This window comes from Coptis chinensis, chromosome 1 (assembly GCF_015680905.1).
Source record: "Coptis chinensis isolate HL-2020 chromosome 1, ASM1568090v1, whole genome shotgun sequence".
In the NCBI taxonomy this organism is placed as follows: Eukaryota; Viridiplantae; Streptophyta; class Magnoliopsida; order Ranunculales; family Ranunculaceae; genus Coptis; species Coptis chinensis.
Window position 1 is genome coordinate 34,234,818 of NC_141456.1, and position 16,315 is coordinate 34,251,132.

Consider the following 16,315-nt stretch of genomic DNA (forward strand, 5'->3'; position numbering starts at 1 on the left):
GCAATCTAATAGGGCACGCTAACCAGGCTTCAGAAAATTGTGGATGCTTTAGTGAACTACCTAATTGCCGCGAGTTTAATTGGGAACTGTCTTAGAACCTAGTAGCGCCTCGTTATCAAAGGAAAAGTATGGCATGACGTGGATTAGGTGCTTGTAAAAGTTAATAATTCTTTAGCATGCTATACACTGCCACCAAGAAAACCAGGATTAAACTCGACCCTGGAGCAGGAAAGTGCATTGCCATGGCATGGACTGCTCACATAATTGGTCCATCCCTAGAGCCAGTGTTTAGAAAACCGGATCGGACCGGTGGTTGAACCGGGGTCCGACCGGAATCGGTAAATTTTCGGTTCGGTTCAGTATAATTTGAGTTTTTGGTTGGACTATCGGTTTGAATTTAAACGGTGATTGAACCGGCGAACCGGTTCAGCTCTAAACCGGTATTAATTTTTTTTTTTTTTTTTTTTTTGAAAAATTGATAATGTGGAGAGTTGAACCTAAGCACCTAAACCAGATAGTACAAACTCTGATAATGTGGAGAGTTGAACCTAAGCACCTAAACCAGATAGTACAAACTCCAAACCAACATGCTACTATGTGTTTTTTGTATAAGAAATTCGTTTTGATATATAATACCAATTAATATTGAATTAAAACATGCATTTATTCATTTTATTATTGTAATTATTAAAAAATTTGCTAAATAAACATCAATCGGTCCGACCAAATCAAACCATGATTGAACCTGATTGAACCATTTTAACAAAAAATCCGTTTAATTACCGGTTCGGTTTTGAAAACATTGCCTCCAGCACTCCACTCCAAGTTGGATGTATTGCTCATCAAATCCAAAATCCAAAATCTTGGGTTTCCTCCTAAGTCCACGATCACCGCCATGAGCCGTCTGCTACTACTCCTCTATCCTCTCCACTGCTCCCAACAACAAGAAGTTATTCACCTACACCCTGCCCTATCCCAACGACAACGCCGCCCTCAAAGCCCGATTAATAATGTTCGACCATCTACCTTATCACAATCGCCCCACACCTCAAAACTCCGCGTCGAATCCGTTATCCACGGTGGTGACCTCGATCATGCTTTTTCCATCTCCCGTAATGCCGTTGAATCCGTCGTCTTCACTCCCCGTCCCATTCTCCTCAAAACCTGCCTCTTTCTTTTAAAGTCCGTGCACAGCACTGGCGTCTTCTCAGTTTACGACTACTTCTTCACCGAATCCAAAACATTTCAACCTGAACTTTTCTCTTACGAGATTCTCATCCAAACTCTTTGTGACGTCGAAGATGTCGACGAGGCTATTACTGTCTACCACTGGATTCGAGATTTGTCCATTCCCACTTCCCCAACAATTTACTTCCACATCACTAAAGCTCTCATTTCCGCTGATCGTGTCTCCGATACCAAGGAACTCTTAGCTGATGCGCATGCTGATTGCTCGACGCACTGCTCCGATGTAATGTACAACCTTCTCATCTCCTATTACCTTGAAGTCAAAAATGTTGTTGAAAGCACAAACCAGCTCTTTGATGAGCTCCGTAGTTGCGCACCTATTTATGAACGAGTTGTTAATGCCACGTACGTGGATTACTACCTCAAACGTGATATGGAGAAAGAAGCCATGAAGTTTTATCAGGAAGCAATGGAATACTATAAATGTGCAATGAAGATATACCCCAAAACTTGGAATGTGTTATTGGAAGTGCTGTTAAAATATGGTAAGACTGTTGAAGCTAATTTACTTTTTGACATGATGTTGAATTAACACTTCCCACCCCGTACTAGCACATTGAATACGGAAACATTTAATATAATGATGAATGATTGTTTTAGATTAGGGAAGGTTTCAGAGGCACTTTCAGTGTTCAAGAGAAAGGGAACACATAATGATGCAAAACCATTTTCTATGGATACGGTTGTAGAGGCCGTATTCCTGACATAGGAGATTATAGGTGGTAAGTGGGCCAGAGGCAATTTAAGAAGGAGAAGACTTGCTGCAGTGGATCAGGTTTGCGGAACCCTCACTGCTAAAAAACCGCTGCGACATGTGGGGGGACAAGGGACGCTAGATTAAAAAGAGATGAACGGATGACAAGAGGTGGTTAGAGAAGAGAAAAAATAAGATGATAAAAGAGAAGAGAGAGAAGAGGAGAAGGAGGAAAAAAAAAGAGAGGAGGTGAGAGAAAATAGAGATCAGTAAGTTTATAGGTTATAATTTGTGATAACACATTTGGCGCCGTCTGTGGGGACTAGCGAAAATGGCCACCATAGCAAAAAGAGCAGTAGGAAGACCTAGGAAAGAAGTGGTTCGAAAGACGGAAGAAGAAGCAGCGAGCGAAGAGATAGAAGGAGTAGGGGAAGAAGAGATAGCGGAGGTGGCGGCGGATGCCACCAAACTCCTTCAAGAGGAGATAGTCAGGTCACGTAATGAGAATGATGGGCTGAGGAAAGAAATGGAGTCCACCCAGGCAGAAACAGAGCGGAGGGATCTGCAAGGCAGTGAAATGGAGGGAGAGAATGAAGAATTTCCACCCGTGGGCGTGGAACAAACAGCAGGCATCACGCTGGAGGTTGTACAAGCGATGATTGAGAAAGATAGGGAAGCGAATCGGGGTGCAGAGAAAGTAAACCAGAGTGCAGCGCAGAAAGAAGTTGCGAGTCTCAATAAGAATCCATTGGCAGATTCGATTTAGAATTCTGAAGTGCCTAAGGGGTTTAGCCAACCACGGTTTGAAAGATATGATGGGAAAGAAGACCCGACAGATCATCTGCATCACTTCCGGCAACAGATGCCGTTATGGCAGGAAGGTAAGTATGATGGACTCCGATGCATAATGTTCCTAGCAAGTCTTAAGGGAGGAGCCTCAAACTGGTATTACAGGTTAGCATCGAGGAGCATCAACAGATTTGAAGAGTTAGAGCGCGCCTTTGTCGATCACTTCATACACCAGAAACGGAGGGTGGTCGATATCGCGGCTCTGTTCAATATCAAGCAGAGGTCCGCGGAATCATTGAGGGAGTTTTTGTGTAGATTCAAAGAAGAGACACTGAGAGTGGAAAATTTGGATGAACATATAGCGGTCATAGCCTTCCAACATGGGTTAAGGCAAGGAACTAGAGTCCATGAGTCAGTTTCCAAGATTGAAATCACCATTTTGCACGCTCTGTACCCGAAGGTAGAAAAATACATACGATATGAGGACATAATGTAGAGAAACGCAAAGGAACAGAAGAGATTGGGGAAGGCAATACAGGTTATAGACAAAGATGACCGAAGGGATAAAAGTAGAAGAGAGGAAAGAGAAAAGATTTCATACAGAGGGCAGAGTCGGGGACCAAAGAGAACTGGTGATCGTGGTAGGAGGGACATTCGGGAAAGAAAACCGTACCGCGAGATAGAGCAAACTCCGCTTAACAGGCCTCTAGAGGAGATCTTGTCGCTAATTAAGGGGTTGTAGTACTATGAAGGTCCGCGGAACACGCCAGGAGAGATAGAAGGGAAACCATTTTGCGAATATCATCAGATCTAGAACCACACAACAAATGAATGTTATGCATTGAAATGGTTGGTGGAGAGGATGATTGAAAAAGGAATGCTCAGAGAATTCGTCACTAAGGTGCGGCAAGATGAGAGGTTGCCGACACCTGCAAGAATCTTAGGTACTATCAACGTTATTTTTAACGGGGAAACACTTGGGAGAAATGTACACCACGAAAAGATCATAAAGACAGCAAGTCTGCGGCAGGTCAATGAAGTGGTAAGCATACTGCGGTTAGTTAATGGAACTGCGAAGGACAATGAAACCATAATGTTCACCCCAAAGGACCTGGAGTCAATAATTTCACCGCATGAAGATGCATTGGTAATCACTATAGCAATGGGAAACTATCTAGTAAAGAGGGTGTTGATAGACTGCGGAAGTTCGGTGGATCTGCTATTCAAAGGAGCCATGGAGGAAATGAACATCGATAGAGACCAGATGAAAGCACCACAAACGAATTTGTTCGGGTTCAACGGTAGTATGACCGAGCCCATGGGGGAACTAGTTTTACCATTGACTGCTGGTCCGATGACTGTATTCACCAGGTTCATGGTGGTGGACACAAACTCCCAATACAATGCAATCCTAGGGAGGCGATGGATTCATGAAATGAGGGCAATTCCATTGACGTATTACCAGATAATACGGTTCCCCACAAATGGAGGGATGTATGAGATAAGAGGGGATCAAGTGGCCGTGCAGAATATCCACCAGGTGACAGTAAAGAATATGATCCGAGGAATAAAGGGGGAGGGCGCGGCTCAGGAGACTGGAGTGGCATAGCAATTACAGGAAGCTGCTTTAACGGCAATATACGAGCCTCCACCTGGACTGAAAACTTTAGATGAGATTGAGATAGTGAACCTGGGGGTAGGAGACGAGGAGAAATTTACTTTGGTGTGGTCTGAGTTGCCAGACATATGGAAAGATAAGCTAGTATAGTTTTGTCAGAGAATAAAGATATATTTGCATGGGTGATTAAGATATTACGGGGTTAGATCCGGAGTTTGCCTGTCATCGCTTGCATATGAATGAAAATGCTAAGCCAGTAAGACAGAAAATGAGAAGCGTGAGGCCGAAGTACGCTGAAGATATTCGCGAAGAGGTTACAAGATTGAAAGGGGCGGAGATAATTAGAGATGTTGAGTTCACGGAATGGCTGTCGACTGTGGTCACGGTACCAAAGAAGAATGGCAAGGTTAGGATGTGTGTTGACTTTATGGATGTCAATAGAGAATGTCTTAAAGATTGTTACCCAATGCCTCGGGTAGATGAGCTAGTAGACAGAACGGAAGGGTTCAAGATATTCTCATTTATGGACGATCCATGGGATACAATCAGGTCGCGATGTATGGGCCAGATCAGGAGAAGACCACCTTCGTGGTGGAAGGTGGTACCTACTGCTATACGAGGATGCCATTTGGGTTAAAGAATGCTGGGACCACATTTCAGCGGTTAGGGGAAAAAATATTTGAGGGTAAGATTCGGAAGGGGATGGAAATTTATATTGACGATATGGTGGAAAAAAGCATGTCAGAACAAGAACACTTAGAGGGACTCCATGAGACTTTCCACATACTGCAGAGGTATAAACTGAAGCTCAACCCCAAGAAATGCACCTTCGGGGTAACTTCTGGAAAATTCTTGGGATACATAGTAACATATCGTGGAATAGAAACGAATCTCGAACAGATTAGATCACTGATAGATATGTCATCCCCTCAGAACGTGAAAGAAGTGCAACAGCTAGCTGGCAGGGTCGCGGCATTGAACATATTTATTTCAAAATTGTCGGATAAATGCCGACCGCTGTATCGTTTGTTGAGAAAAACTCCAGGAGTGTGTTTGTTATGATGGAAAGGAAAGGAAATACTATGGAAAGGAAAGGAAAATAAGAGTGGTCCACCTTTTCCATAGTTTTTAAAAAACCCATGGAAAGAAATGGGCTTTTCCATATGGAAACAAATGGAAAAGGTTTTGTGTCTTTAGCTAACCCCTGAAATTTTTGTGGAAAGGAAAGGAAAGGAAATAGATAAATAGGAACTTACTACTAATACACTCCACTCAACAATACAATTATTCCTTTCCATAGCTTTTGCAAACAAACATGATTATTCCTTTCCCTAGTTTTTACTTTCCTTTCCCCAGTTTACCAAACACATACCATTTAAAATTATTTCCTTTCCATTCCATTCCATTCTATTCCATAGTGGACCACCCATTTTATTTCCTTTCCTTTCCATGAGTTAAAATTTAACAAACACACACCAGATTTCCAATGGACAGCGGAGTGTGAAGAGGCCTTTCAGGAGTTGAAAAGTTATTTGGGAAAAACACCTTTGCTATCACGGCCGGAACAGGGGGAGAAAGCTGTTTTTGTATCCGGGAGTTTCGTGAGCACGTTGAGTTCAGTCCTAGTAACGAGTGGTGGAAAAGGTAGAAAGGCGGTTTACTTCGAGCAAAACCATCTTTCGGGCGCGAAACCCAATACAATAGAATATAAAAAGTATGCTTTGGCCTTGATATTTTCGGCCTTAAAGTTGAAGCCCTACTTGAGTCCCATTCGGTGGTGGTAATAACTAATTTGCCATTAAAGCAAGCGTTGAAAGCAGACAAATCAGGCAGAATGCTAAAGTGGGTGGTGATGCTCAGTTGCTATGAGATTCAATACCAGATTCGAACTGCAGAAAAGGCATAAGCCATGGCAGAATTTCCAACCGAGGACCCAACTTGGGGAGAGGAAATGGTCATGGAACAAGAAGGGGAGCTAAGCCGCGATCCTTTGGATCTTTGGGACCTGCGGAATGAATGGAAAGTTTTCGCGGATGGATCTGCAACAGATACAGGGAATGGGATTGGAGTCATACTAGTGATGCCGGAGAACAATCGGCTAGAGTTGTCGATGAAATTGGGATTCGCGGCTTCTAATAATGAGTATGAATATGAGACAGTACGTGATAGCAAGTTTGGATCTTGCTAAAGATCTGGGGGTGAGTGAATTGTCTGTTTACTCGGATTCAAACTTGGTAATTTGTCAGATGAATGGAGGATTTATGGCCCGTTGCCCGAGGATGGCGAAGTACCTAGAAGTCCTACAAAGAAAAGCAAACAAGTTTGACAAGATCAGGTTTGCACATCTCGACCGCGGTGAAAACAGACATATCTTGATGCATTGGTTTATGTGGCCGCACTTCTTCCGGAACCGAGGGTCGATCAATTGAAGTGAGGGTGTTAAGTAGACCAAATTACTTGAGGAGGAGGAAGGCGTTTTACTTAATCGGCCAAAGATCGAGGATGGATAACACCCATTAAAACATTCCTGATGGGAATAGAAATAGAAGACAGACACGAGAGACGAAGGATGGAACAAACGAGTCAAAGATACACATTGCTCGAAGGGGATTTGTATAAAAGGAACTTCAACGGACCGATGTTGAAATGCATAGGGCCGCCGCAGATACAGAAAGTTTTGGCTAAGATACACGAAGGGATCGGGCAATCATTCGGCGGTCATAAATCCAACGACCACAGATTGATATCACAGGGGTACTTTTGGCCACATATGAAGAGAGATGCCACAGCGTATGCCAAGAAATATGAGAAGTGCCAGAGATTTGCACCACTCATACATTCGCCAGCAGAGCCGTTACATAACGTGTTCAGTCCTTGGCCATTCGCCATGTGGGCATTGGATATAGTTGGGCCGCTGCCATGGCAAATGGCAAAAGAAGGTTCATGTTGGCCGCTACTGATTATTTCACCAAGTGGGTAAGGGAGTAGTGTTGCAACAAGTTAAGGAAGAAAATGTGAAGAAGTTTCTTTGGGAGAACATCATATGTAGGTTCAGGTTACCGCACACAATCATCACGGATAATGGAACCCAATTTACTGGGGGAAAGGTGCGAGAGTTCCTTCAAGCATTTAAAGTGAAACAGGGGTTCTCAGCACCATATAATCCAGAAGGAAATGGGCAAGCAGAATCTTCAAACAAAATCATAATGGATAATATAAAGCGAAAACTGGAGGAGCGAAAGGGGCGTGGGCTGACGAATTGAATCACGAACTCTAGGCATACCGCACCACTCCGCGAACCTCAACTAATTAGTCACCATTCGCAATGACGTATGGGGTAGAGGCAGTCATAATCTACGACTAGAACTAAAGCGGTCGAAACAGGAAAGAATGAGAGGATATTAGCCAATGAGCTGAACCTCATGGAAGAAAAAAGAGAAATAGCATGCATACGCTTGGAGGAATATCATCGGAGGTTACAGCGGCAATATGACAAGAGAGTGAAGTCGCGCACCTTCAAAGTTGGAGAGTTAGTTCTGCGGCGCGTTACACCAGCCACGAGAAAGGAGAATGAGGGTAAACGGGGGCCCAACTGGGAAGGACCCTATGTGGTGATGGAAAAGGGTACCTTTGGAACTTATCGATTGCAAACTTTAGCTGGGGTGAAGATCGAGAAACCTTGGAACATTAGAATGTTAAAAAAATTCCATGTATGAGATGAAGATTGTTAATTTTGTTTACTTATCATATAATAAAGCGCACTTCTTCCATATGTCTTATGAATACGAACAAAGGAACACAATTGGCTGGGGGGCAAACTGAGATGCCCCCACAGCGAAAGGGATGAGCCTTTCGCGGACGCTGGTCCGAATCAAACTAGGGCAAATTGAGCGGCCCCACAGGCTTCACAGCCATCCAAAGACAGCGGAGGAGATGAGCCCTTCGCGGACTGTAGTCTGAATCAAACTGGGGCAAACTGAGCTGCCCCACAGGCTTCACAGCCATCCAAAGACAGCGGGGGGGATGAGCCATTCGCGGACTATAGTCCAAATCAAACTGGGGCAAACTGAGATGCCCCACAGGCTTCACAGCCATCCAAGGATAGCAGGGGGGATGAGCCCTTCGCGGACTGTAGTCCGAATCAAACCGGGCAAACTAAAAGCTGCCTTAAGGACTTCACTGGCCGTCCCAAGGATAGCAGGGGGGATGAGCCATTCGCGGACTGTTGTCTGAATCAAACTAGGGCAAACTGAGATGCCCCCACAGGCTTCACAGCCATCCAAGGACAGCGGGGGGGATGAGCCCTTCGCAGACTGTTGTCCAAATCAAACTGGGGGCAAACTGAGCTGTCCCCACATGGCTTCACAGCCACCCAAAGACAGATAAAATGAAGTAAAAAGTTAAAAGACATTTTGCACTACTAAGTGAGTTAAGCTTTCAATTGCAAAATTGGGGGAAATATAGTAAAATTTGAAGTTCAAAGGACCATGAGTTGTAACCTCACTGGCTTACCCGTAAAATCAGTAAATTTATATACATAATGCAAAATGAGTAATAGTCGAGGTATATCAAGTGCAAAGAACAAAATTACAAATTTCATTCAACATTCTGATCTTCAGGGACATGCTCATGCTACCCCATCAGCTGGCCTTCAGACACATCCTTCTGTGAAGAGACCTCAGTCACATCCCCCACAATTGTAATATCATCATCCTCGAATGGGGAAGTGACCGCTACTTATTAGTGGATATGGGTAGCACAGGCATAGCAGAATCGGATGGCGCCATCGTTTGAGTATCAATAACTGGAGGCAGAATTACCGGAGGGGGCAGGGGAAGAAGGCGACCAGCAGCAGTAAGCTCTTCAAGCTGTTGCTTCAGTGCACGGCCAATCTTCTTCTCAGCTAGGACTCGAAAGCGGTCAGCGGCATCCTTCAAAGCTTTGTCCACAGCAACCTGAGTGGAAAGCCTGCCCACCTCCCCTTGACTCTCCATTTTGGAAGCGATTCCCGATACATAATCGCAGTGCTTATCCTCAGCTTGCTGGAGCGCTTTCTGAGCCTTCACTGCCACGATGCGTAGATTGTCTCGATCCTTCTCCAGCTTGTTATACTTCATTTTCCAGCCATCAGGACCATTTATCTCCTGCTTTGCGATCTCCAGAGAGTCCAATGTACTATTCAAGCCGCACACCACATACCCAATGTCCAGGCTCAACTGAAAAACAATATTCCTTAGCAACGAATGTAGCGGATTGGGAAGAAAAATAAATAAGAGGAACCTACCTTTTCCCAACCGGTATAGATAGCCGATCTGTGAGAGGTGAAAGAGCCAGAATCGCCATATGCTTGATCCTAGGGAAGATGTGAGTTAAAAAACAGAGACGCTGCAACAGCTTGGGTTGTCCAAGGCTAAGTCGCGGATAGTTAAATCGCGATCTTTAGCCTTAAATCTAGGTTGCTAGATTTCAACTTTATCAGAGGGCAGGGAACCCGAGGCAGTGAGTTCCTTCCCATGACGTCGCCCTGGAGCTTGTGGCCGTGGCGGTGCAGCAAGGGGGACAGAGACGCCCAGAGGTGTAGTCCTGGCCTTTTTCGCTGGCGGACTCTTGGCCACTACTTCTACAGCCTCGTCACCATCGGAGTCAATGTCCCACAACTTGAGCTTATTTGTTGCGATAGCAGCGGCAGACTCAGTAGAAGGAGGAGGAACAATATCGTCTTCCCAGTCAGCTAACGCAGAATACGAAGAGGGAGCGGTATGGGGAGTAGAGGAGTGGGATTGAACGGCGGCGGCTCTTTGTGCAACGACTTTGGAGTGGTAAATCTTGGTGGTGTATTTGAAGGATTTGTGGGGCTTTCTTTTAGGGTGTGGGGAGGATTTGGGTTTTCTTTCTTTTGGAGCTGCAAGCAATTGAGGGGACCGTGGTAGTCGCCGATGCTTTTCAAGGATGGATCAAGTAAAATAGGGTTACCTTTTTCTGGGTCAATACCGAGAAGTTCGCACTGAGCACTTCCCAAGTCGCGGAGGTGTTGAAAAATTGCGGATGAAACGCCGGCGTAAAGTTGAGATCGCGAATCAGGTTTCCAGCCTGGATCACAAAATGAAGACAAGTTAGAAACGTGAAAAAGGAGTAATGCGAAGCAAAAGACGGTACGTACCACTTTTAAGAAAACTGAGATGCCTTAGAAAAACTTCTGATAGAAGGTCCGCGAAAAATAAAACCCCCGGACACATATAACGGATAGTAATGCCACACTTTGTCAGATGTGGTGATGTGGAGGACAAAAGACTTCTTCTGTGGATGAGTACAGAAGGATTGGTACCCTACGCTCCCGAACTTGGTACTCTTCTTTATATAAAAATGAGCAATTATATCGCAGAGTTGGATCTTAGGGGACTGGGTTTCAGTATAATGGTTCGCAGCATACATGACACGCCAAAAGTTACCTATACCTTGGCATGGCGGAATATTGAAGTGGTTGCATACCTCGACATCTAAAAGAGTTAAAGGAAAACGCAGGCCTGCCGCTATCTAACCTACAGTAACAACGAGACAACCAGGCCGCGACTTTACCAAATGTGGAAAATGGGTGACACCGAGCACATGCTCGAGGACCAAGTCAGCCAGAATGCCATAGGCAACTTTGATTGCGTCTATATTGGGTCTACAGTGATATGACGGTGGGGGAGGAAGAGCAGTCTTCCTTCCTGAGGTAGAGGGTTCAGCGACAGAGCTGGAAGAGTCAAAATTCGAGGATTCAGACTGTTCGCAGTATGTCTGCTAGATCTGGACTCCGACCCGTCGGATCTAGGGGCCGCGGTATTCGCCGAATCAGATTCCGACATATTAGATTAAAATAAAGGGAGGAAATTGAAAGCAACAATGGGGGACCCAGTTACGAAGGGCAAAGAGTAGAACAGCGACACAAACGAACAAAACAAGATAATGAGAGAAGGGAATAGAAAGGGAGGAGACAAACTAAAATGCAAGGCAGCAAAAGCCAACGAGGTAGTTCAAAAGAAACCTGAACGGAGCTTGGAAATCACACAAAGGTGAAGAACAGCAAGAAAAAGTTGAAGAGGCTAGAAGAAGATGGAAAGACGTAAGGCTAAAGTGTGGAATTGGGAGTGGAGAGAGGGGTTTACGCGGGAGTCTAAGAGGTAGGGGCAAAAGAGTAATCACAAAAAAAAGGACCATGGGAAATAAGACACGTGGGGCATCAAAGTTCGAAAAGCCAAGCCGTATATGCGTGCGCCTGAGACATGTGGAAGCAATGATGGAGCACGTGTCAATAAAGAATGGGAAGGTGACAGAACCAATCAAAGAAAGGCGTACCGCGAAAGGAAGAGAGGTTGAGAAGGGGGTTATTGGTCCCATTATCTGTTTGCGGATCACCAGGGGGTTCACGCGACGTCTGTGGGGCCGAGAGGGGCATCTGTAGAGGTCGTATTCCTGACATAGGAGATTATAGGTGATAAGTGGGCCAGAAGCAATTTAAGAAGGAGAAGACCTGCTGCAGTGGATCAGGTTCGCGAAACCTAACTGCTAAAAAACCGCCGCAACATGTGGGGGGACAGGGGACGCTAGATTAAAAAGAGATGAACAGATGACAAGAGGCGGTTAGAGAAGAGAAAGAATAAGGTGATAAAAGAGAAGAGGAGAAGAGGAAAAAGAAAGATAGGAGGTGAGAGAAAATAGAGATCAGTAAGTTTATAGGTTGTAATTTGTGATAACACAACGGTCGGGTATAATAACATAATTTGCAGGCTTTGTGATATTGGGATGGTAGGGAAAGCATATCAATTTTTCGAAGAGATGCTTAGTGCATCGCTAGTTGCAGATGCTACTACTTTTGGGACTCTTTTTGATGCCTATTTTAGGGAAGATAGGATTGATGATGTTTTGAAATTGTTGGATCGGTTGCTTTTACAGACCAACTTGATACCAAGTTCTTCAATGATAATCTCGATGTTTAGTAGACTGGCTAAAAAGGGTAGGATGGGAGGAAGCAGGGGAGATATTGACGAAAATGGCGGAGATGGGTCACGAAACATTCCCAAGTAGTTATGAACTTATCCTTACTGAATTATGTAAGGGAGGTAAACTTGACCGCGTTTCTGATTTAGTTGGTCTAATGCTGAAATACAACATTCGCGATATGCCTAAACTCCATGCTATTATAGGCCAGGGTTTCATAAAAGATGAGAGATCGTCGGGGAGAATGCTTGAAGCAAGTTGTCCAGGTTTAAAATTGGCAACAGGGTTTTCACAGTGCACCTGATTTCCAGCAGGCAGCAGATCCTCAACAGTTAACAAAAGCACCAGTCATGCATCAAAATACATAATTGATAGCAAGCTTGTGAGTATTATTAATTTAATAAGCGAACAAGTCTTCTGATTATAACTGTTGGTCACAGCATAGTGTTGTTGATCACATATGTGAATATAGGGCTGCAGACGGATAGTTTCGGATTTGGATATGCCTACATCCGAATCCGAATCCGAAATTTGTCACTCACATCCGAATCCGACCGGATGTATAAAATAATATTCGAATCCGATATCCGATATCCGATTCGGATATCGGATAATATCCGATCCGATCACAAAACATGGGCTTTCATGATTTCGTGATGGGCTTTCGTGATTTCATGGTCCAAATCATGTTCTAAATTAACCTGTTAAACAAACCACCTGTCAAAAGCTGTGGTAGTACCTTATTCATCAAAATCAACCTGTTAAACACTAAATTAACATTAACATAGCAGTTCATCAGTTCATGCTTCATTGAGTTCATTCACAAAATCAACCTGTTAAACAAACTTCAACAGTTCAACCTCTTAATTAAGAAAATACTTCTAACTTAAGAAAATACACTCATAACCTATTACAAACATAGAAATCTATTACAAACTAGAGATCATCTCTATACATAAACATAGAAATCTGGCCCCTGCCCATACAACACTTTTCGCATCCAAAACGGTTCCAATCAATTAACACATTAACACCTGCATAGAGATAAAAATAAAATCACAACCAACTCATTTAGATATTATATTTGAAAATAAATAATTAAATACTTCACGAAAATATAAAGAAACATATGTATCACTAATTACTTAAAAAGGTAGACAAAATATAAATTAACCTTACTAGTCTTATTCTTACCTTGTTTCATAGTGTCGAGACTAAAAGTTGTTCTATCACAAGTCAAGCATCCAAGCCAACAACAATCGGTACTAATGCATAAATGAATTAAGATATAAAGAAAGTTAGACATAATGTAATTCTTGAATATATATATATATATATATATATATATATATATATATATATATATATATATATATATATATATATATATATATTCTTAAATAAAGTTCAAGAGAAAGAAGTTACCATTAAGTTTAGGCAACCAATCCTTCAAACATACTAACGCCTCTACAGAATCAACACCCAATGATGAACGAGAGTCAGTAATTATTCTACCACCGAAACTAAATGCAGATTCTGAAGCAACACTCGACACAGGAACTGTTAGAATGTCACGTGCCATCCTTGCTAATATAGGAAACTTCGGACCATTGTTTTTCCACCAAACCAATATGTCACAACCTTTCCCATTAGCATCAAATGGGAATAAATCTTCTTCTAGATACTTCTCCAACTCTGTTTTCGGAACTTTTGAACTTTCCGAACGTTGTTTCGCGGAAATTTTGGAAACCTTCATCCATCTTAGAACTCCCTTTGGTCACCTAAAATGAATTCAACAGACTAGAAGATGATCCGACATCAACCATAGAAGAATCGGACATTGCATACATGGTGTACAACTCATTCAAAGAATTTTTCACATTTTCTTCTTGTTCAGACTCCTTACCATAAATCATAGTAAAAGCATACTCAATAAACTCCATCTTATAGCAAGGATCAAGTATGACACAAAAACTCATCAATAAATTACATTCGCTCCAATATTTATCAAAATTTTCTTTCATAGCCTTTGCCATATCACGGATCTAATAAAAATCAGAGTCTAACCACTCAAGAATATCATGATGAATATCACAAACATATTTAAAATGCAAATTTGCAGTTGGGTATTGGATGCCAGAGAAATGAAGTGTAGCATCATTGAAAACTTTCAAACACTCACAAATTTTAGTTCCCATTTCCCACTCTTTCGGAAGCTAACTTTCGCTCGCTCAAAAGGCTCTACGACTTCGGATAGCACTTCTAGAGCATGTCATAAGTAGAGTTCCATCTTGTAGGAACATCAATAGAAACCCTTTCCCAGTTAACCTTGTCTGAGCTAATGCATTCAAAAACTTTTCATGCCTACTCTGAGAATTCTTGTCATACCTAGCACTCTCTCGAATCTTAACAATAAAAGGAGCAATCACATTCAATCCATCTTGCACAATAAGATTTAAAATATGGGCACTACATCTTATATGAAACAAACTACCATCAAGACATAAAACCCCTTTCCTCTTAAGCCAATCCTTGAGCTCCACTACCATAGTATTATTGTTAGAAGCATTATCAACGGTTATGGTAAATAACTTTCTATCAACATTCCATGCCAACGCTTGAGTCTTGATAACCTCACTAAGAACAACAACACCACTATGTGGCGTTAGGGACAATAAGATAAGCAATGATTTTTTTTCAAGAACACCCACTCATCATCAATATAATGACAAGTAACACAACAATAACCAATATTTTGATAGTCGAGGGGTCCACATATCGGTTGTAAAACTAACTTTTGATGGCAACTTATCAAAAAATCTTGTAACTTCGAGTTCTTGACTCATTGTAAAGTTGCATGACATCCTCTCGAACAGTGGTTCTTGAGACCCATTTGAACATAGGACAAATACCATTTATGAAAATTCTAAAGTATTCATGCTCATCCATAAGAAAAGGGTAATCATGCTTAGCAACCATGCGTGCAAAGTCAAGTCTACTTGTATGTGGGTCATATTTCCAACTTGCTAATTTTGGAGCTTCATTTTAAGCTAAATGAATTACACAAAAGCTTTTGACCCGAAGTAGAACGTTTCTTTATCTTGCAAGCTTTCAAATGATTTCTCAAATGCGTAGTACCCAACTTACTACTAGGATCAAAACTCTTTTTGCAATGTTTACAATAAGCTTTAGAGGTTCCATCTCCTAATTTTTTAATTTCAAACTCTAGCCACACTTTTGAACGTTTACCTTTCAATGGATCAGCACTTTCAGTAGGAGTTGTTTCTTCATCCGACGATATTCTAGCAGCAGCAGTATCGGCATCAATAGGTGTAGGCTCGTTGATAGGCGTATGGCTCACACTACCACTAGGTGAAGGAGCTGATGCAGCACTGCTTGGGGTTGGGGTAGCCATTTCCACCTACATAATACAATAAATAGAAACATTATTATTGTAGGGAAACTAGATATGCAAAGCACCACAAACATATTTAGAACTGGAATTCAGTTATACTACTTGTCTCCATTCAGTTTGTTCATGTCTCAATAAAGGAACTTGCTCCTCCTACTCTAAAACCATAACCATTCCCCATATCATTCCAAACACCTACAAGTTCAGCCACCAACCCTTACCTCTAGCCCTCTAGAATCCTCAAATACTACTTATGAAGTGTATAGCCACTCCATATGAAAAATATAAGATTCACGGGTAAGGAGAAACTAAAAATAAAAATAAAAAAGAAATGTTTGTAAAGTCATGATTAAAATAGTTTGTCTCTACAATCTTTGAACTTTTCACATTGCTAATGACAATTATGTTACCCATTTATCACTAAAATTAATCTTCCTCCCCATATTTTTTGTCTCTTTTATATGCTCTTTTTGGTCTTAAGTGCTAAAGGCAAAGGGTCTTTTTGCAATCAAGTCGAGTCACCTTTCCTTGGTTAAAGGTGGTCTTCTTGGTTAATTAATCTTATCAAACTCAA

The 16,315-nt window shown here is 42.3% G+C and overlaps 2 protein-coding genes and 1 long non-coding RNA gene across 4 annotated transcripts; 2 read left to right on the forward strand and 1 right to left on the reverse strand.

Moving 5' to 3' along the window:
• Positions 1-895: 895 nt before the first annotated feature.
• On the forward strand, positions 896-1,780 carry LOC147523617 (pentatricopeptide repeat-containing protein At3g60980, mitochondrial-like). The gene has a single exon (XM_086571680.1). The coding sequence runs from the start codon at positions 896-898 to the stop codon at positions 1,778-1,780; it is 885 nt and encodes a 294-aa protein (XP_086427806.1).
• Positions 1,781-3,608: 1,828 nt separating this feature from the next.
• Positions 3,609-4,340, forward strand: LOC147523618 (uncharacterized). Its single transcript, XM_086571692.1, has one exon. The coding sequence runs from the start codon at positions 3,609-3,611 to the stop codon at positions 4,338-4,340; it is 732 nt and encodes a 243-aa protein (XP_086427818.1).
• Positions 4,341-13,069: 8,729 nt separating this feature from the next.
• LOC147523619 (uncharacterized) lies at positions 13,070-15,900 on the reverse strand. Of its 2 annotated transcripts, XR_015196730.1 has the most exons (3): positions 13,755-14,066; positions 13,524-13,594; positions 13,070-13,363 (listed from the first exon to the last, which is right to left on the reverse strand). It is a non-coding gene; the product is annotated as an uncharacterized LOC147523619 (long non-coding RNA). The 2 variants fall into 2 exon arrangements; XR_015196729.1 differs by lacking the exons at positions 13,524-13,594; positions 13,755-14,066 and adding an exon at positions 15,579-15,900.
• Between the last annotated feature and the right edge of the window lie 415 nt (positions 15,901-16,315).